General features: G+C 38.3%; 3 protein-coding genes across 13 annotated transcripts in view; 2 read left to right on the top strand and 1 right to left on the bottom strand.

Annotated features, from left to right (window-relative positions):
- The window catches only part of LOC134818576 (protein kinase C-like 1B), a 41,678-nt gene extending 31,519 nt beyond the window's left edge, over positions 1–10,159 (top strand). For 3 of the 11 annotated variants that reach the window (XM_063828201.1, XM_063828195.1, XM_063828194.1), the window contains exons 9-17: positions 4,808–4,959; positions 6,255–6,386; positions 6,578–6,751; positions 6,876–7,030; positions 7,434–7,579; positions 8,133–8,206; positions 8,397–8,502; positions 8,743–8,888; positions 9,132–10,148. In XM_063828201.1, coding sequence (XP_063684271.1) covers positions 4,808–4,959; positions 6,255–6,386; positions 6,578–6,751; positions 6,876–7,030; positions 7,434–7,579; positions 8,133–8,206; positions 8,397–8,502; positions 8,743–8,888; positions 9,132–9,284 — 1,238 coding nt within the window. In that variant the 3' untranslated portion in view covers positions 9,285–10,148. Of the gene's footprint in view, positions 1–4,798; positions 4,960–6,254; positions 6,387–6,577; positions 6,752–6,875; positions 7,031–7,433; positions 7,580–8,132; positions 8,207–8,396; positions 8,503–8,742; positions 8,889–9,131 lie in introns of all 11 variants that reach the window. The other 8 variants (XM_063828204.1, XM_063828199.1, XM_063828198.1 and 5 more) reach the window with 5 other exon arrangements.
- A 704-nt stretch (positions 10,160–10,863) lies between these two features.
- Positions 10,864–12,366, top strand: LOC134818725 (cytochrome P450 3A29-like). The gene has a single exon (XM_063828369.1). It carries the CDS (start codon positions 10,864–10,866, stop codon positions 12,364–12,366), a length of 1,503 nt encoding a protein of 500 aa, XP_063684439.1.
- A 3-nt stretch (positions 12,367–12,369) lies between these two features.
- Positions 12,370–15,398, bottom strand: LOC134818578 (uncharacterized). The gene is made up of 3 exons (XM_063828206.1): positions 15,245–15,398; positions 14,461–14,559; positions 12,370–14,258 (listed from the first exon to the last, which is right to left on the bottom strand). The coding sequence occupies exons 1-3, from the start codon at positions 15,362–15,364 to the stop codon at positions 12,906–12,908; spliced, it is 1,572 nt and encodes a 523-aa protein (XP_063684276.1). The 5' UTR covers positions 15,365–15,398; the 3' UTR covers positions 12,370–12,905.
- Positions 15,399–21,067: the final 5,669 nt, after the last annotated feature.

Raw genomic sequence — 21,067 nt, 5'->3', positions numbered from 1 at the left:
GTTCCAAAATGTTCCAATTTTGGGACAATAATCCTCCTGAGAATCCAGATTTTTGGAACATGGGCACATCGAAGTATTGGCTGTATTTAAGTGCTGGGAAGCCTCAATTCGGTTTCTAAGATGGATATAGGTAAAGACTAGGCCTAAGAGCCATCAAAACTCAAATAACATTACCCAGGTTCATGTAATGAACGAAAATGAACAAAAATGAATATTGTCCTAAAAATGCTTAGAACGGATTAAAATTGGTCGGAAAGTGTTTATATTGGTCCTATGACCACTCAAACCAAGTTTGGGAATCACTGCATGTCTAGAACCGATGTTACCTATGTTCCAAAATGTTCCAATTTTGGGACAATAATCCTCCTGAGAATCCAGATTTTTGGAACATGGGCACATCGAAGTATTGGCTGTATTTAAGTGCTGGGAAGCCTCAATTCGGTTTCTAAGATGGATATAGGTAAATACTAGGCCTAAGAGCCATCAAAACTCAGATAACATTACCCAGGTTCATGGAATGAACGAAAATGAACAAAAATGAATATTGTCCTAAAAATGCTCAGAACGGTTTAAAATTGGTCGGAAAGTGTTTATATTGGTCCTATGACCACTCAAACCAAGTTTGGGAATCACTGCATGTCTAGAACCGATGTGACCTATGTTCCAAAATGTTCCAATTTTGGGACAATAATCCTCCTGAGAATCCAGATTTTTGGAACATGGGCACATCGAAGTATTGGCTGTATTTAAGTGCTGGGAAGCCTCAATTCGGTTTCTAAGATGGATATAGGTAAATACTAGGCCTAAGAGCCATCAAAACTCAAATAACATTACCCAGGTTCATGGAATGAACGAAAATGAACAAAAATGAATATTGTCCTAAAAATGCTCAGAACGGTTTAAAATTGGTCGGAAAGTGTTTATATTGGTCCTATGACCACTCAAACCAAGTTTGGGAATCACTGCATGTCTAGAACCGATGTGACCTATGTTCCAAAATGTTCCAATTTTGGGACAATAATCCTCCTGAGAATCCAGATTTTTGGAACATGGGCACATCGAAGTATTGGCTGTATTTAAGTGCTGGGAAGCCTCAATTCGGTTTTCTAAGATGGATATAGGTAAAAACTAAGCCTATGAGCCATCAAAACTCAAATAACATTACCCAGGTTCATGGAATGAACGAAAATGAACAAAAAATGAATATTGTCCTAAAAATGCTCAGAACGGTTCAAAATTGGTCGGAAAGTTTGGGAATCATGTCTAGACCCGATGTTACCAATGTTGTCACAATAATCCTCCTGAGCATCCAGATTTTTGGAACATGGGGACATCGAAGTGCTGGGAAGCCTCAATTCGGTTTTCTAAGATGGATATAAAAAACTAGGCCTTATAGAGGAGCCATCAAAAGTCGAATAATATTACCCAAGTTTATGGAATGAACAACGAACATGAATATTTTCCTCAAAGCACTCAGAATGGTTAAAAAATGGTGGCAAAGAGTCAATATTTTCGTCCAACAGGGTCTTAAAGTTGCATTCAGAATTATGTACAATTAAACAGAAATTATTTTATTGGGCAAATATTTTTGTTTTAATAATCCTCCAATATTTTGATATAAATGCTTCCCAGCACTTAAATACAGCCAATACTTCGATGTGCCCATGTTCCAAAAATCTGGATTCTCAGGAGGATTATTGTCCCAAAATTGGAACATTTTGGAACATAGGTAACATCGGTTCTAGACATGCAGTGATTCCCAAACTTGGTTTGAGTGGTCGCAGGACCAATATAAACACTTTCCGACCAATTTTAAACCGTTCTGAGCATTTTTAGGACAATGTTCAATTTTGTTCATTTTCGTTCATTACATGAACCTGGGTAATGTTATTTGAGTTTTGATGGCTCTTAGGTCTAGTTTTTACCTATATCCATCTTAGAAAACCGAATTGAGGCTTCCCAGCACTTAAATACAGCCAATACTTCGATGTGCCCATGTTCCAAAAATCTGGATTCTCAGGAGGATTATTGTCCCAAAATTGGAACATTTTGGAACATAGGTAACATCGGTTCTAAACATGCAGTGATTCCCAAACTTGGTTTGAGTGGTCGCAGGACCAATATAAACACTTTCCGACCAATTTTAAACTGTTCTGAGCATTTTTAGGACAATGTTCATTTTTGTTCATTTTCGTTCATTACATGAACCTGGGTAATGTTATTTGAGTTTTGATGGCTCTTAGGCCTAGTTTTTACCTATATCCATCTTAGAAAACCGAATTGAGGCTTCCCAGCACTTAAATACAGCCAATACTTCGATGTGCCCATGTTCCAAAAATCTGGATTCTCAGGAGGATTATTGTCCCAAAATTGGAACATTTTGGAACATAGGTAACATCGGTTCTAGACATGCAGTGATTCCCAAACTTGGTTTGAGTGGTCGCAGGACCAATATAAACACTTTCCGACCAATTTTAAACCGTTCTGAGCATTTTTAGGACAATGTTCAATTTTGTTCATTTTCGTTCATTACATGAACCTGGGTAATGTTATTTGAGTTTTGATGGCTCTTAGGTCTAGTTTTTACCTATATCCATCTTAGAAAACCGAATTGAGGCTTCCCAGCACTTAAATACAGCCAATACTTCGATGTGCCCATGTTCCAAAAATCTGGATTCTCAGGAGGATTATTGTCCCAAAATTGGAACATTTTGGAACATAGGTCACATCGGTTCTAGACATGCAGTGATTCCCAAACTTGGTTTGAGTGGTCATAGGACCAATATAAACACTTTCCGACCAATTTTAAACCGTTCTGAGCATTTTTAGGACAATATTCATTTTTGTTCATTTTCGTTCATTCCATGAACCTGGGTAATGTTATCTGAGTTTTGATGGCTCTTAGGCCTAGTATTTACCTATATCCATCTTAGAAACCGAATTGAGGCTTCCCAGCACTTAAATACAGCCAATACTTCGATGTGCCCATGTTCCAAAAATCTGGATTCTCAGGAGGATTATTGTCCCAAAATTGGAACATTTTGGAACATAGGTAACATCGGTTCTAGACATGCAGTGATTCCCAAACTTGGTTTGAGTGGTCGCAGGACCAATATAAACACTTTCCGACCAATTTTAAACCGTTCTGAGCATTTTTAGGACAATGTTCAATTTTGTTCATTTTCGTTCATTACATGAACCTGGGTAATGTTATTTGAGTTTTGATGGCTCTTAGGTCTAGTTTTTACCTATATCCATCTTAGAAAACCGAATTGAGGCTTCCCAGCACTTAAATACAGCCAATACTTCGATGTGCCCATGTTCCAAAAATCTGGATTCTCAGGAGGATTATTGTCCCAAAATTGGAACATTTTGGAACATAGGTAACATCGGTTCTAGACATGCAGTGATTCCCAAACTTGGTTTGAGTGGTCGCAGGACCAATATAAACACTTTCCGACCAATTTTAAACCGTTCTGAGCATTTTTAGGACAATGTTCAATTTTGTTCATTTTCGTTCATTACATGAACCTGGGTAATGTTATTTGAGTTTTGATGGCTCTTAGGCCTAGTTTTTACCTATATCCATCTTAGAAAACCGAATTGAGGCTTCCCAGCACTTAAATACAGCCAATACTTCGATGTGCCCATGATCCAAAAATCTGGATTCTCAGGAGGATTATTGTCCCAAAATTGGAACATTTTGGAACTTAGGTAACATCGGTTCTAGACATGCAGTGATTCCCAAACTAGGTTTGAGTGGTCCTAGGACCAATGTTAACACTTTCCGACCCATTTTAAACCATTCGGAGCACTTTGAGAAGAATGTTCATTTTCGTTCATTTCTGGTTATTCCATGGGTAATTTTATGCGACTTTTGATGGCTCCTAGGCATAGCTTACGGCTATATCCATCTTAGAAAACCGAACTGCGCATTCCGAGCACTAAAATACGGCCAATACTGCGATGTACCCATGTTCCAAATTTATGGATTCATCTACTGAATATTTCATATCCGCTCGTTGGCACGCGCGAAAACAAATTTAATTGACAAATCCGCGCAACACGTACGTTCGCACATGTATATCGTGGATTAGACTGTCAATTAACGTGGTTCACGCACGTTTTCACGGAGAGAGCGGACTGAAAATAAACAATAGCTTTTTATAAACCTGTTTGTCAAGATTTTTATACAATTTCGAATTTGTTCAACAAATGACCCTTTAGACATGAAATGTAGCGATGTAAAAATTGCATATTTGGAGAACAGACCTTTGGTGACTCCGACTAGCGCTGTTCGGTATTAAATGTTATCCTTACTTCTTAAAGGTAGCACTATCACTGAATCAGTTCCACCCAAATTCAGGGCGATCCAACTACAGTAAAACCCCGAATTACCGCGCCACGATTCACCGCAAACCCCGATTCACCGCGGCCATCTCTTCCCCCAAATAGGGCTTAACAATTAACATGTATAATGTAAACAAACAAAACCCCGATTTACCGCGAACCCCGATTTACCGCGGATGTTTTCTTTCCCCCAAACTAAATCGGGGTTTTACTGTACATGGTAACCATATTATATTGTATTTTACGTCCGGTCCGGTTATGCACTCCAAGATATCTCTCTGAAATGAAACATAATACATACACTTCTTGAACTTATACTAGAGTAAAATTCAAAGATAACAGCAATTTTGTATTTTTTTAGATATCAATTCTCTCAATCAGTAAATTTGAGTTATGATTATAAAAGTATAAACTTACCCCACGTTAAAACCCTTAGTCACGTGATCAGTATTCGCAGCGTGTGAGATGAACGTTCACAAGAGATGTGAGAGGTTCGTGCCCCCGCTGTGCGGAGTAAACGCCAGGGAGCTGGGGGAGTTACTGGGTAAGCTGGGCACCAGCAGTCACAACCTCTCCAACCACAGCAATAAGAAGATGGTGTGTACTCCAGTATGTATTATTGATGTCTTTTCTCTTTTTAGTGTAAGTTTTAATGTAATTTTTAGTGTAAGTCTCTGAATTTAAGATTATGTTGCTTTGACGTACGTTAATGATAAGAAATGTTATCGAAAGTATAAACCGCCTCCCCACCATTACTCACGTCTATAACAATAGTCGTGGTCACTAAGACGGGACAGTGGGAGGGAAAAGCTTATCTCCGCAAGTTTCACACATATTGCTACTCTGTACAGTTGTTAACATCCTTTACCGGATCTTCTGTACTCCCCTGATCAACTATTGCTGTGATTAATATGGTTTCACGTGCTACAAAGTAACAGGAAAGCTTTGCACAGTAAATAGTCTGTTTTATCGCACTGATAAGAGTTAGTGAGTTATAGAGAGCATTACCTGTCATATACCGCAATCTTTGATTTTGACGAGTTGTTAACTGTAATTGTTACAGTCATATGTTAGTTACTATTCCCAGTATACGAGGAATGTTCTGGAAGTGTTTATTATTTGTATATTTACTTTATTTGTGATGTTCGTTGCAATATATGAAGGAAAGGTGTTCTATAGATGCGGTGTGATACAGTTGGAAGCGAATGTGAGTTTGGTTCGTTGACTTCATGCTTTGCATTTTATGGACGTTGACTCAGCTGTTGTCAAAATTTGATACCTCACTTTTTTATAAAATAGCTTTTTACTGCTGGTTGCTCAAAAATTTACTTTATCTTAAGATTATCATACCCACAACTGGAGGATTCAGTTGTTTACTTATTTGGCAATTACTGTTTTGTGAACATTTTCAGTAAACCTGCTAGGGGCCATCTACTTAGGACGTCCGCCAAAATCACAGATTTTCAGACCAACCCCCTCCCCCTGTCCGGGTGTGTCCGAATTTTCAAAACCACCCTCGCCTCCGGACGTCCGGATTTCCAGCTAATAAAACCAACTCAAATTTATTGTTAATAAAATTCGAAAATCCCCCCCTCCCCCTGTCTAAAATTCCAAAACCACCCCCTCCCTACTTGCCGGACGTCCTAAGTAGATGGCCCCTTAGTCGATTGTCAATTAACTACTTGCTATTTGTCAATTTTCTCATCTTGCACTTTGAACACTCCCCATCAAATAGTTAGTTAATACATTTTATTTTACAATAAATAACTAAAAGAGCTATGATTCATTACCAGCTGCACATATATCTTTATTTACTACATCTTCTACATTTTACAGAATTCGACACTCTTACTAAGTATCTAATTAGCTCTTACTAAGTATCTCTTATACTTTTAACATTTCAGTCTGTTCTGAAAGTCCCAAGAAACCTAGACAAAGAATTAGAACAATTGACGTTAAAAAGTGACACTTGCAAGAAGAAACAGCTCGAAGATTTTACGTTTCTGAAAGTCCTTGGTATGGGTAGTTTTGGCAGTGTGAGTAACTTTTATTTGTTTTAATCAATTTGCAATAAGAAAAGGGTCTATGCGGCCGAAATGGTTCATATCTAAATCATCTTTTAAAATTGAATCGAAATATAAATTTTAGCGTCCAAAGCAGTGATTCGAAGAAAATTTTTCTAAACATAAAATTTCTGCTAAAATTAGTGAAACCTCGCTGCCTTCAGGTGTTATTAGCCGAAGAGAAAGCATCAAAGAACGTGTACGCAGTAAAAATCCTGAAAAAGGATACAGTGATTGCTGATGATGATGTTGAGTGTGTAATGTCAGAGAAGAGAGTCCTTGCTATGGGATGTCTGCATCCTTTTATGAGCCAACTTTATTGCTCTTTTCAAACCGAGGTACTGGGGGCCGGGTTTCAATTCGAATTCGCTCATTTTGAACAGTGACCATTTTCAATTTTTTCAATTTTGAACACACGTAAACTTTCTCAAACCCCTTTATATCACCGAAATATTTCTGCAGGACAGACTGTTCTTTGTGATGGAGTACATTAACGGCGGGGACCTGATGTTTCAAATACAGAGGTCAAGAAAGTTTGAGCTCAGTAGATCGCGCTTCTACGCGGCTGAGATTATCTGTGCTCTTCTTTTCCTTCACCATAGACGCATCGTTTACAGGTAAGTTTTACAGTGCATCTTTGTAATTCTCGTGATAAAACAACGGAACCGTGGTTGTTTGAAGGTTACGTTGTTTAGATAAGTTTGATTATACAATATACAGGAAGCATATCTTCTAGAGTAGGCTTTATCAATTGTTCCCCTTTTTAGGGTTCCCCTCTCCGCATGAGATACTCAATATGGTCCCTCTGTATAAGAAATCTAAGAGATATCTGGGTTTAAACACCTCGTTTGATTTCACCACAATAACCACCAGGGATCTGAAGCTGGACAATGTGTTGCTATTTCACCACAATAACCACCAGGGATCTGAAGCTGGACAACGTGTTGCTATTTCACCACAATAACCACCAGGGATCTGAAGCTGGACAATGTGTTGCTATTTCACCACAATAACCACCAGGGATCTGAAGCTGGACAACGTGTTGCTAGACGCGGAGGGGCACGTGAGGATTACAGATTTTGGGATGTGTAAGGAAGGTATTGATGACGAGCATCTGGCGTCTACCTTCTGTGGTACCCCCGACTACATTGCCCCTGAGATTCTCAGTTAGTTGTTGTTCTTTATATTGCAGTGTTTGGTTGGGAGAACCACTGCTATCTCGACAGACAAATCTTTGTTGTTTTTTCAAACATTAGCAGAAAATAACTCGTTCAGTTTGGTGTAATTTGAACCAGTTAGACACCGTCAAGGTGTCTGACTCACAGTTGATTATTATTTAAATTGAAGTTGGGGGTCGTTCAAACATAATCAGCCGAGAGGTGGGGGGTTTCCAAATGATTACGCTAGTGTAATTTTGACACAATAGCTGTGTATAAAACTGATTTATACGGAGGGGGGTGTAAAAATTGTTCAAAAGTGATTACGTAATATGTGAACGACCTGAGATGATGTGTGTGAGATGATGTGTGTTATTATTAATGCTTTTCATGCAAACAAGTGAAAACGAATCTTTTATGTCATTTTTCCAGGGTTTGGACTGGAATTGCCCGCTTAAAGAACTTCCATCGCGTTACATTACATAATTTTCTCAATAAATGTAATAGATTTGTAGTGTTGTAATTAGTTTAAAACTAAGATTATGACTTGTTTTATCTTCAGGAGAGATACCGTACGGGTTCACAGTGGACTGGTGGAGTCTAGGTGTTCTGGTGTTTGAAATGCTCAGTGGACAGGTAACTGGTTATTTCTGGACATTTTGGCTTAAGTGTTAGCAACACAAGTCACAACATCTTAGTCTTACTGTCCTTTACGAGTTAATCTCCTCTGACGTGTGACTATAACAGATTTGCCAAACAGTAAATTTTATATCGTCTGTTTGCTCTTAGACTATTCACTTCATGATCTACAAAATCAATTTTTCAGCCGCCATTCGAAGCCGACACCGAAGAAGAACTATTTGATAGCATTATGAACGACGAAGTGTTTTACCCAGCCTGGCTTAACAAAGACAGTGTTTCAATATGTAAAGGTATATTTAATTTTAATATGTAAATAGTATGGTTATTATACTGGTTTAAATCATTACATTTATTAATAGACATTTATTTATAGCCGTGTTAGTTGGCTATTTAGTTCTTGCTCACCTGTTTAATTTTAAATGGATAACGACCTATTTGCTGCTGTTCACTATGTATTAGGTACTGCAAATTTCCAATAATTTCCACGAGAATCAATCAATATATATTTGACGATCAGCAATATCCCGTAGGTTTACTGATTAAAGATCCTCTGAAACGACTTTGTAGAGATTCGAGCAAAGCAGAGAGTCAGGTCAAGTCACATGCCTTCTTCAAATCTATAGACTGGAATGCTTTAGAGGCTAAACAAATTCCTCCTCCTTTCCGTCCCAGAGTGGTAAGTGGTGGGAATTACAACAAAAACTATACGTAAATTACTTCTATTAAATAAAGATAAGTAAGTAAATTAATATTTTCAATATTAGCTATACAAGTTTTACAATATTTTATATATTTACAAGTTTTACAAATACAAGTTTTACGAGTTTTACAAGCTTTAAAAAAGGTTTTATGATCATGATTATGAATTATGATATGCCTTTGACTAAATAAAAATTAACGACGACATTTTTACTTTCAGCGAGGTTCCCGAGATTTTGATAATTTCGACAGCATGTTCATAGCGGAGAAACCTACCCTGAGCCCCACACCCCAAAGCGTTCTCGACACCATACCCCAGGAAGAGTTCGCCGGCTTCTCCTTCGTTAATGTTGGATACAAACCAGAAAGATAAAAACAATCGGTTTAATGACAGTAGATAAGATATCAGGATGTTAGTCTTATCGTGGGTTGGAAGATTATAGAATACGTCTCTTTTTTGATTAATTGTCTGGGGTTCTGGAGGGTTTCATGGCTGAAACCATCCAAAAGCGCTTAATTTTTGCATGACCAATGTTTTCTTCAGTTATTATAAATTAAGATTTCATTTATTGTTCTTTTTTTCGATGTTGCTAATTTAATGTTGCCTTTTATTTAAATTTAAGTTATGTAATGATATTTAATCAGGTTATTATTTAAAGTGATTTCGTGTTATATCTAATGTTCGATATGTAATTGTTGAGCTGTCAATGTCAGTTTGAATTGAGATTTTAGTACAACATCTAAAGTCAGACGAACATGCTTCATTTTGAATACATGATATTTAATGATGATCAGCTAATGTTAATGAGTTAGAATAAGTATGAAATGCGCTGGTACCACCTATTTATGGTGAAAACGAATATTGTTCTCTTTTTCGTGGACATTTACCATTTATATGTCCGCGGTTAATATTTATTACTATTAGATTTTAAAATATAAAACTGGAATACTTGACTTAAAAGCTTTTGTTATCAGTTATCACATTCAGATCTCAAAAAATGCTGGCAATTTAATTTTTAATTTGATTGTGCAAATGCTTTTGCTTATGCTGTGCAGCATAAACCATGATGATACTGTCGCTTAAACTGCTGGCAAGAATACATTTTTGTTGCAATTATGAATCAGAAATTCAATGCTGACGATATAAATAATATGGATTTACAAAATATTTGATTCCAATACTAATTCAATGGTTTACTAATATGGTTATTCATTTACATTTATATATCTGAACATGAAGTAAAGTGTATCAATTGTATAGAGTATAAATAATTAAATCACAGTGCTGGCAAGCACGACCGCTGCCATTATACTCACCATACTATTTACCCCCTATAATAGTTATATGTATTAGTATTACTATTATAGCTATAGCCTCGTTCATACTGTGTATTGGTCATTTTAATTATGTTGGTTTGAAATAGTTGGCTAACAACAACATGTGAGTCTTAAGATTTGCGTGCTATTTAATTGCTCAACATCCGTAAACAAATGTAATAATCTGCTTTTTCGCCCACATTTACAAACTCTACTGCCCACGAGAAGATACTCCTGTAAACATTCCACAAGCTTCCCAGCTCCACGTTTGGCATTGGTCATATTTTAAAATTGTTTTTGTTAACGTAATTTGTGTGACCCGTATGTGTTCACATCCGCGGTCGAAATGCACGGCCTGAAATGCAAATGTCGGTCAAATAAATGCGTTTCCATCCTGTCTTTTTTCATACTTTCAGTATTATGCAGGACGATTTAGTAAAATTCCTAACTGAATCAAGTTATATTTGTAATTATTAGGTGGAGCTGCGCCTTAGAACATTAAACTTTTTTTCAAAACTTATTAAAACCCATGACGGTATATGTGGCCGCAGTCTGCACATAGGTATTACTATTTACTGATGTCGATGAAAAACTGTGCATGTGTTTGAATTAAGTTATTATAAAAATTACAGGGTATGATTGAGATACTGGGAGGATGCTCACTGCTCATCTCAGTCTTCATCATTTTCGTAGTTTACCAGATCTACACCGTGTTAACCATAGCTTACACTCGCTCCCTCTACAACGGCATCCCCTCCCCACCCCTAGACAACTTCTTGAACGGACACCAACTAACCATGGTGGCTGCTAAAAAGAGCAATACTTTCCTTGATTTGTTTGGGGCCTGGTGCAAGGAATACGGGAGTTCTATCATGGTGTTTGCTGGCTTCAGAAACATCCTCTTTACCGTAGATCCTGATATGTTCAAAGTCGTTACCAGTGATTTGAACAGTTTTAGTAAGTTGGATGATCTGCCAAACCGGTCGCTGTTTGGTCAGAGAATTGCCGGATGGAACAGTGTGTTGACTGGTGGTGGCCATAACTGGGCTATTAAGCGGAAGATCATGAGCAAGTTCTTCGCCAAAGCAAATATGAGCGAAGCTTTTGAGTTCTGTAAACCTTTGATGCAAAACTACGTCAGGTCAACTCTTGCTCAAAAAGTTGGAAAAGGTCAAGTTCTTGAGCTGCACGAAGAGTTTTCTACAATCTTTTCTGCATATCCAGCTGCTGTTGGATTAAACGGCTTTGATGATCCTAGCACCATTGGTAAAAATATTACCAAAATTTTGGAAATGATTCCCAAGCAACTCGGGAAAATGAGTTTGACTAAAATTCTTTTTGCAATGGGCAAAGAAAAAAACGAAACTGTTGATATGGTCATTGCCATGAGGACGCGACTCAAAGCCATGTCTTTGGAAAAATCTCAAGAGATGAAAAGTTCTGACTCCGAGACACAGCCAACTGATATCTTTGGACTTCTGATCCAAGCAAACGAACGTTGCGATTTTCAGAGAGACCTTCTGGACGAATACGTGGTGGATGACATCCTGACTGTTTACCTGGTGATGGACAACATGGTGAAACAGCTCGCATCCCTCTTCATCTTCCTAGAATCACATCAGCAGGTGTACCACAAAATGGTGGAGGAGATACGCCAGTTCACCCTGACAGACTGCACCTCCTTGTCCCAGCTGAGGTACACAGAGAAGGTCCTGTTGGAGTCACTGAGGATGGCTCCTGCACTTCTTAGAGGGACAAGACTGCTCAAAACAGCAGGTGGGGGACCCACCAAGATAGGTCACTACATTCTCCCCAGTAACACCCAGATACACTTCAGTCAGTATCTTATTCATCACAATGAGGACGTCTGGAAAGCTCCGGATGTTCTAGATCCGGAACGCTGGTCCGGTGGTTTCAATCCGGAACCTTACACTTACATGCCCTTCCTGGCAGGCCCAAGAGGGTGTCTTGGTAAACATTTTGCAATGATGACCATGAAACTCACTCTTGTTTCTCTACTTCAGAAGTTTGATTTCACTCCTAGGCTTAGTAAAGAAAAGAAGCCAACTATTGATCAAGGTATGGCTGTTATGAGAATCAGGAATAATGTCGACTATGAGCTGGTACCATTCTGTTAAAGAAATATTATTAATATGTCAGATGCATATCAATATTAATATGCATAATTATTAATATTAACATTAACATGATTAAGATGTCAGAAGCATCACCATTTTATCAATTGTTGCTTTTATCATGGTTAAACGTAATCAGACTTATGCTTCGCTCTGTGCTGAGTAAACTGAATAAGCTAATTTATTTTCAAAATAATGAATTGATCAATATTTACACAGTTTAAATCAATTCAAATCTGAGACAAATGAAAATTGAAAAATGAAGATCCAACTTACCTCATCAGTTATTAATCATAATTATAGTTTATTAGCCACTGAATTACAATTAACTAGACTGCAAAAATTCAATCGATAATAACTGAAGCTTGACAAATACTGTAGACTCATAGTTGACAAATCATCATGTATATCTATCAGAAACTAATTCCTGACCTGGATCTATTTTAATCAAGGCATAAACCATATCATTATCAATGAAACATAAAAACTGGTAAAGAAAATCATAGCAAGAAACGAAATAACAGGAATAAAATGAACCGTTTTCAATCATTGATGTCCAGGTACTCTCCATCACTCCAACATAATGAATCCATAGAAGTGGAATCGATAGAATTCAAGTCATTCTCTGAAATATCTGGAATCTGTAATTCCTTGGGAACAAAACAGTTCAAAAGCGATTCTTCTGCTTCCTGATTATCCTCAAGCTGTGACAGTTTCTCTTGAACGGAACACGTTATCCTTAAACAGCGAGCAATAAAATCTTCCAACTCAGGGTCATGATATACGGGACACTCGGACCTCACTTTGGGTTGTTTTTTAGGATCTGAACATTTGGCAGGAGACATTTCTGTGGAATTTTCTGCCGACTCCGCGGTACTGTTCAGCACTCTTTCTGAGGCTATTTTCCACGCTAACTCTGTACGGAGATGTTGGGCGTATTGAGAAACATCCCCGTCTAAATTGGTATTTGGTTCGAATAGCTTGAATATTTCGTTGAATCGAAGAGGCAAGTCGTCGTCTTCGTCCTCCTCTGAAGTTCTCATTTCATTTAGTTCAGAAGTTTCACTGTCGTGAGGATTGTGTTGTGGCGAGTCTGGGTTCGAATTTTCTTGTTCCTTGCAACATTGCTGGGAAGGCTCAGGATTCAAACTGGATTGATTTTCAATCGGCAGCCCTGAAACGACCTGAATATTACAGACCACACTGATTGCTATTCCAGATTCTGAATCCTGTCTTGAGATTTCTCTGGAGATAACTTTTGTCTCTATAACCGAACTTTCGCTAAACATTTTCTCCTCCAAATTTGTCGCATCACTGAGGTTTTGCTCCTCTAAATTTTTCGCATTACTTAGATTTTGCTCCTCTAAATTTTTCGCATCACTGTCATCGAGACACAACTTCTGAAACACTCCAACCTGTTTGTCAATGTGGTTGGCTCGGGGAGTGTCTATGTCACATCCACTATCCAATGATTCAACAGATCTGTTTCTCGAATTCCTCTCAGAAAGATCAAGAAGTTCCACTTTTGGACTACGGCGGTGAACTTCTTCATCGCCACTTAAACAGTCTCCGATGTTTATGATTTCGAAACCTTCCCCGATATCACCAACGTCTTCAAGTTCATAAGTCTTGGGCGTTCGATTGCAATTATACGTTGCTCGCCTATCAGGAAGAGACCCAGTTTTACAGTTTTTGTTGGTTTTACCAGTGTTATGGCTAAACGAATTAGGCCTCTGGGACATTGACAATGTCGGATTTGGTTTTGATTTGTTACGGACATTTTTGGTGATGATTTCACTACATTTTTCTTTGAGTTGAGAGAATCGGTTGTGCTGTAACACTCTGGTCTTCACACGAGGTTGGTCAGTACACGCAGAGAGATCTTGATCCGGTCCCTGATGAAAACGCGTTTTAGAACTAACTAGCGGTTACTAGACGGCGCTCAGCCTGTCGAGCCGCCACATCCTCGATCGTTTTATAAACACTAAGCCTGGGGTCCCCACTCCCCAGGTAAAACTAACAGCGGCCAACAGTGTTTGCAGAACATTATTCAAAATCACCCTCATCTAAAATATAGTTCCACCTATAAATACTAACCGGTTTAACATCAGCAGTGGATATGATATACTCAGGACGCTCCTCACCCTCCTGCTGCTGGAGAGGGTGTTTGTGTACCTTCCTCGACTCTCTCAACACCTGAACAGTACGAGCCTTAAAGTGAGCCGCACCTTACCCAGAAATTGGAGAATTGTTTGGTGTTTAACTGATCTGTCAGCAAAGTTTTTAAGTTTAAACTGGTGAATGCCCCTAGTTGTCAAAAAACGAAGGTAGCTAAGAATATTGACAATAGAATTTGTAACTTTGAGACTTTGTTTGAAGGAAGCAATTACAAGATAGAAATAATAGTGTTACAGGGGGGTCTAATGTTAGAGCGCAAACATGTGGGCTTATTTCTCAGTCACTGCCTGTCAGATTTAAATAATTCCTTCTGAAATGACTTGCTATCATCACTCAGTATAAGCAATTTAATGTTGAATGGGTGTGGTCTAAAACAACCGAATTAATAAATTTTGGCGAAAGGATCCTCGAATGAGTACTCAATGAGTAGTCACAGTAACTGCAAAGTGACACGTCTCTAACAGGTCCCTCCTCATCCACAGCACAATGTTTTTATTCAATTAATTTCGACTTTTCAGTGGACAGTTTTAAGATCATTCTACTTCATTTTATCTATATTTATGTTAGTTAAGACTTTGGAGTAAGTTCGGTATATAACAGGGTACGGTAATTTACTCTGGGCAGCCCTGTATATTTTTATCTTGATCCTGGACCTATGTGGCAAGTTTGCTCCCTGTAAAAACAACCAAAATTCTGAACAAACCTGGCGAACAGTGCTGATCAGACGCTCATTAGCATTTTGTCGTCTAATCTCACTCTCAAACTTAGCAACCAAGTTAGAGACTTTGATCACCTCATTGGCCTCTTCTTCGTCGGACAGCATGTACTACCACTACAATAATCGGAGTGTAAAATGTTTAGTGATTATGAATGTTTAATCATAATGTTTAATGATTATGATTTATGAATATGGTGATTAAAATGACTAATAGAACTGCCATGTACTCCTTGTGACACTAAATAATTAAATTCGATCTTTACATGTTTACAACGATTGGTAATATCTTTGAAACTTTACGTCAGTAAAAATTGTGTTTAATTACGCCTTACTACAAGTCGCACGAGACCGCCCTACCAATCCTTTTATTAAACAGAATTTAATTGAATTACTCTTCATTGAGATACTATCAAAGATAATAAATATATAACATACGAATACTAGTCTAGATGTTGATGGAGGATAATTTCTAATTGCATGATTATGACTGGCTTAAATATTCAGCGATATAATAAACTTAATTACAAATGCGTCACGAGAATCATAGACTGCAGAAATAATGAAAGTAAACGCAAGCAAAGTTATCTTATATCGACCAAACTAAAATGGTCAGGTACAGGATTAATATGGTAAATATACAGATCATATTATGCAAATGAGTAACTAAAGATCTTGTCTGCGGTCTAGTTATAATAAGATGAAAATATGTCGAATTCAAAACAAAGCTCTTATCTCGTTAAAGTGTAATTTCTCGTTAAAGTGTAATATCTCGTTAAAGTGTAATTTACATTAAAAATTGCTCATATTATAACACCCAAGATTTTTTGTGCCAGCTAATTTAATGAGAATCAACATTTGCCATTCTGCCAGATCGTTAGAAATTTCACTTCAACAGAGTTGAACAGCGATCATCGAAAGGACAGATCGATCCTAATTCCGAGGATCAATATCAAAGACGTGGAAATATTTATTAATTTATAACCTTATCAAATCAACACCGGGGCTTCGGGGTCTCCTCTTTCACTGATTTGTACGATCACAGGCAAAATTTGATTAGAAAAGTGAATGTAATTGTGACCACACAATACGTGAGCGGTAAGAATAAGCCACCGAATATTATTTAAACATATAAGTGAACTGTAAATATGCTAATCCAACATGGGCTGTGGTTGCACAAACCGTACCGAAAAATACAACGCAGTTTTCCAATCATAAAAAGGAAAACCATGACAGATGGTAATCAAATTTTCTATATCCAGCAATATTCCAGCAAGATGAATTATGATTACCATCTACCGAGTAGAACACAAATATAGCCTTCGTCGAGAGCTAATTTATGACGGATTTCGTGCGAGCTGTATGCCTCGAGCTCGTCTATTTGCGAAGAAAAGTACCGCTGAACTCTAAATCAGGCTTCTCAAGGCTGCAGGAAAATGGAGACGAAGTGATGTGTACAAAGAGGGGTAAGATTATCTAATTTAGCAGAGAGGTTTGGTGCATGTCAGACGGGAAATGAGGTAGTCTCTGGGAGCTAATTTGGGGGCAGGATGATATTTAGCTGGGTGGTTGAGCGTACAGATTACACAAGCAGCATACGAGAGAGTTAAGTTAATCTTAATGATCCACATTAATTTTGACGGGAGTCCCAGCGGCTGAGCATGAATTACGCAATCCATGTGACAATGGAGGGATGTTATGCACGATAAAATCAGCGTGCTTTAGGTACGGCGAGTGTGCTACACGAGCTGCTTGAGATCAGCTGCAAAGCCATATTCACGAGATCCCTTCACGTTACAACTGGCTGGCTTCTTGCCCGAACTGCAGTCATTTCAATAAGGAAGGATTAGTGACATTTGACAGATAAAAGAGCGATTATATGACACTCATATTAATCGAGGAACTGCTTAGCAAATATTTATTATCTAATGTGACAGCTTGTGATAATGATAAATGTGAAATAAAATACTACCCTCTATTTTTCTAAATGACTGAACGGAGCCAACAAAAAACAAACAAAACACCGAATAATTAGTTCTAAAGAAAAAGTAGTGAACATAATAAGATGGAGGTAGATATAATACCTTTACCGATAGTTGAAATTATACATATGTTGGATTAAAAGGCGATATTTTAACATCTCGCTGTAAAGGTATGCCAGTTTTCTAGTATGTCTGCAGTTATGAGATACACAGTTGAGTTGTATATATCGTGATGATAATGACGCCAGAAATGAAGCGGAACTTGGGGACGTACCGGGCACGACCTAATACTTCACTACAAACTGATGATTGATACACGATGGAGACATGATCACGTACAATGAGCGTCCCAAAATAGAGCTTTTTTTCTGGAGGGATGTCAGTGTCTTGTCGATGGAAGAGTTTGCTCTAAAACTTTCTTGTAGGTACAGGAAAAAAACGTGCGTCAAAGTAAAAAGTATGGCTCAAAGAAGAAAATCAATAGTGTAAAGGAGGATATCAATTATGGTGCCTGGCTCCTTTGGCGTCGTTTTAAAAATAAACACGTACTACTCTGACACTTTCCAGCGCTTATTATAACGGTAACTGACGGAACACTAGAAAAACGTTAAAACTCTAAAACACTGTCTCAAACTCCACCATCAGCAACTTCAAGGTTAAACATAGTGTAAGTAGCAGAACGAACAAATCTGTTTTTACACGCCGCCTGACTATTAGCGGCACCCCTTCAGGGGGGTCGAGCTTGGGGCATCGTTTAGTCGGTGTTACACATGATACACGGCCGGGTGTGTAGGAGACATAACACGTTACAAAGCATATTACAAAGGAGCACAATAGACAGATCACTCGGAATACTACTGCTCACTCTCTGATCGGGACCACACTTATAATAGCTCTGGTCAGTGTTCCAAAATCCAGTCTGCATCCGTGATACAATCGCAGCAATATTTAATAACTTAACTTTAGTAACTTAACTTTAATAATTTAATGTTCGTTTACCGCAGCAGCTTCAATCGTTTGCCACTTTTCGCGTGGTACGTGGTAAAGTGTGTGGCTAACAAGTACAACGTGAGATTTCACTCAAACGAGAGAACACAATCCCGTCTTTAGAGCTACTAATTAGCGGAATTTTCACGAAAACAGCGTCAACATTTGTATAACAGCTGTTATAGTGACTACAACATTCCAACCTAACTGCTACATACTATCTGGCCTGTTGGAGAATGTTTCGGACCAGCAGTGTGGTGTGAAATGAACCCTAACCCGTAAGTGTAGGCCCGCTTCCGACTACAGAAGAAGTCAAAGAAGTTTGTACTTTCGTTCCGTACATGTATATAATAATACTTGCGAAGTAAGTAACAGAGGACTTAACATGAAGCTGTGGATCGAGCGGCAGTCGTAGCGTGAAAATGTGTTTTTCCAAAAATGAACAAAGAAAACTTAGGACTGGCAAATTGGGCAGTCTATTCTTAGATTCCGCTCAGTCACTAAGATTAGTAACAACAAATATGATATCTTACACTGAGCGGAGCGGAAACTTTGGCGAAAAATCAACGGATTCACAAATTCTGGATCTTACCACAATATTCATCGTCTACTGTCCGATCATGGAACAAAACATTAACAATTAAAAGAGATGATTTACGTTAAGAATGATGAGCTTATATAGAGTATATGTTATACGCAATGCAGCGAGGAAATAAGGAAATAAGATCTATAATACGTATTATAATATACAAGACTAGATGCACGCTGAGCTCGAAGATTATACCATACTTGTAATACAAAGCATCTAGAAGCGATCTGAAGTGACCTTCAGTCTGTATCTTTGTGATCTAAATTGTGATAATTTAGTGTTGGCAAACAATGCAGCACCTTGTGATCCAGGTGCTTTATAGTGTAGTATTATAAAATACATGCAGAGAAAGAAGGGCACTAACGGCTGCGATCAAGTACTAAGCGCATGGTTACCAAGTCCTAAGTACATGACATATTTTGTAGAACTTCTAATAAAATTAGTGCATGTACAAATGTACAAGTGTACAGCCACAACCGTCTAAGTGCCTAGTAGCAGTACAAGTATTTAAAGTAAAAGTACAGTATAACATAAACTGTTGTAGTAGCATATAAACTGTAGAAACATAAACTGTACAACAATATACACATTACACAACAATGTACAACTTTATAAACTCCAAGGATCAGTAGCTGGGTGACTAAAGACGGCGCCAAATTACAGTCCTCTCCTCTCTCTCCGCTAACTCCCGTGTAACGACAACACTAGGTTGTAAGTGTGGGATGCAGAAGAGGAGATTTCAGCTCTGCTTTGACGGCTCTTAAGATCAGGATCCTGCAGCAACTCCAGTGTCGTGGCTGTCTGGGGAACCGGTCACTGCGGCGGAAGTCACTGCAGCGGTGGACGGTACAGCGGAGGACGGTACAGCGGAGGACGGTACGGCGGTAGTTTTCAAAAAGGTTGGACGGTACGGCGGATCACATGACACCCACTTTACTTTGGACAGTACGGCGGTACTACTACTACTAGAAACTGTACCTAAGACAGAACTTACACATTCAACTTGTTTCTAAGTTTTGTTCTAGATTCGCATTATAAGTTTTATTTTTTCTTTTCTCTTTATCATTTTGTATAATTCTTGTTAGTTTAGTTGTTCATTTTTTTTATTCAGGGCTTTGCAGACAATGTAAATCGAGAATATTGAGTTGTTGAAAATCAAAAAGTTAATATAACTTGACACACTCAATAGCAATAATATCTAAATCCCACAAATCATTATCAAGAAGTTACAGCAATCAATAATTCACATAACACTTCGTGTTCTCATGCCCTTGTTATTACCCATTGCATCTCGGCGCAGTGATATGAGATCTCACCGTAACAAGCTCATCATGCAATCGCTTAACCACCGTTGTGCAGACCGGACGCGATATGATACGAACCAGAAAGTGGAACAAGAACTGCTTTTAGTAATCACAATGTATATGTTAAACTTTATCCAATTTAATTTTAATCAAAATTAATTTCGAAGTAACAAAGAGGAAAATAGAACTTTTTAAAGCTAATCGATTTTGTTATATTAGCAGTGCTAGGTCTATCTTATAGGTACAGTTTCTAGTAGAAGTAGTACCGCCGTACTGTCCAAAGTAAAGTGGGTGTCATGTGATCCGCCGTACCGTCCAACCTTTTTGAAAACTACCGCCGTACCGTCCTCCGCTGTACCGTCCTCCGCCGGACTGTACACCGCCGCAGTGACTTCCGCCGCTGCGTCCTATACCCGGCTGTCTGATTACAATACCGCTCAGACAGCAGCCGGGGAGACACCTACTACTTTGACGCAAGATATAGACTATCGTAGCGTAGTATTCTAAAGCATGGGAGCGATGAAGAAAAGACTTGAAAGTCTGAAAGAGTAACAAAATAAAGAGGACATGCTGTGCGGAGAGCACCTACATAGCTGACACCTCCAACAAAACTCCAGAGGTTTAACAGTAACAAGCGAAAATTACAGATTATGACGGAATTATATTCGAGGAGATAACTGTTACAATATTTTAGACTTTGCTACACGAGAGGAAGTGACGGTTAAGCTAGCTTTGACAAGTGACAACCTGCAGTATGCACAGGATGTAATCAATAATCATCAATCAAAATCGCATAACCCGCTACAACAACACCTACACCATATAACTATAAATACCAGAACAACCTCATTATGACTTTATAACCCCATCCCTATTCGGGTCTTTTGCGGAGAAAGGTACACAAGATGAACATTAGAACAACTATCGGTTAAAAATGTTAAACTGTAAA

This window comes from Bolinopsis microptera, chromosome 7 (genome assembly GCF_026151205.1).
Source record: "Bolinopsis microptera isolate Bmic1 chromosome 7, MBARI_Bmic_1.0, whole genome shotgun sequence".
Lineage (NCBI taxonomy): Eukaryota > Metazoa > Ctenophora > Tentaculata > Lobata > Bolinopsidae > Bolinopsis > Bolinopsis microptera.
This window is presented reverse-complemented; position numbering and strand designations above follow the sequence as displayed.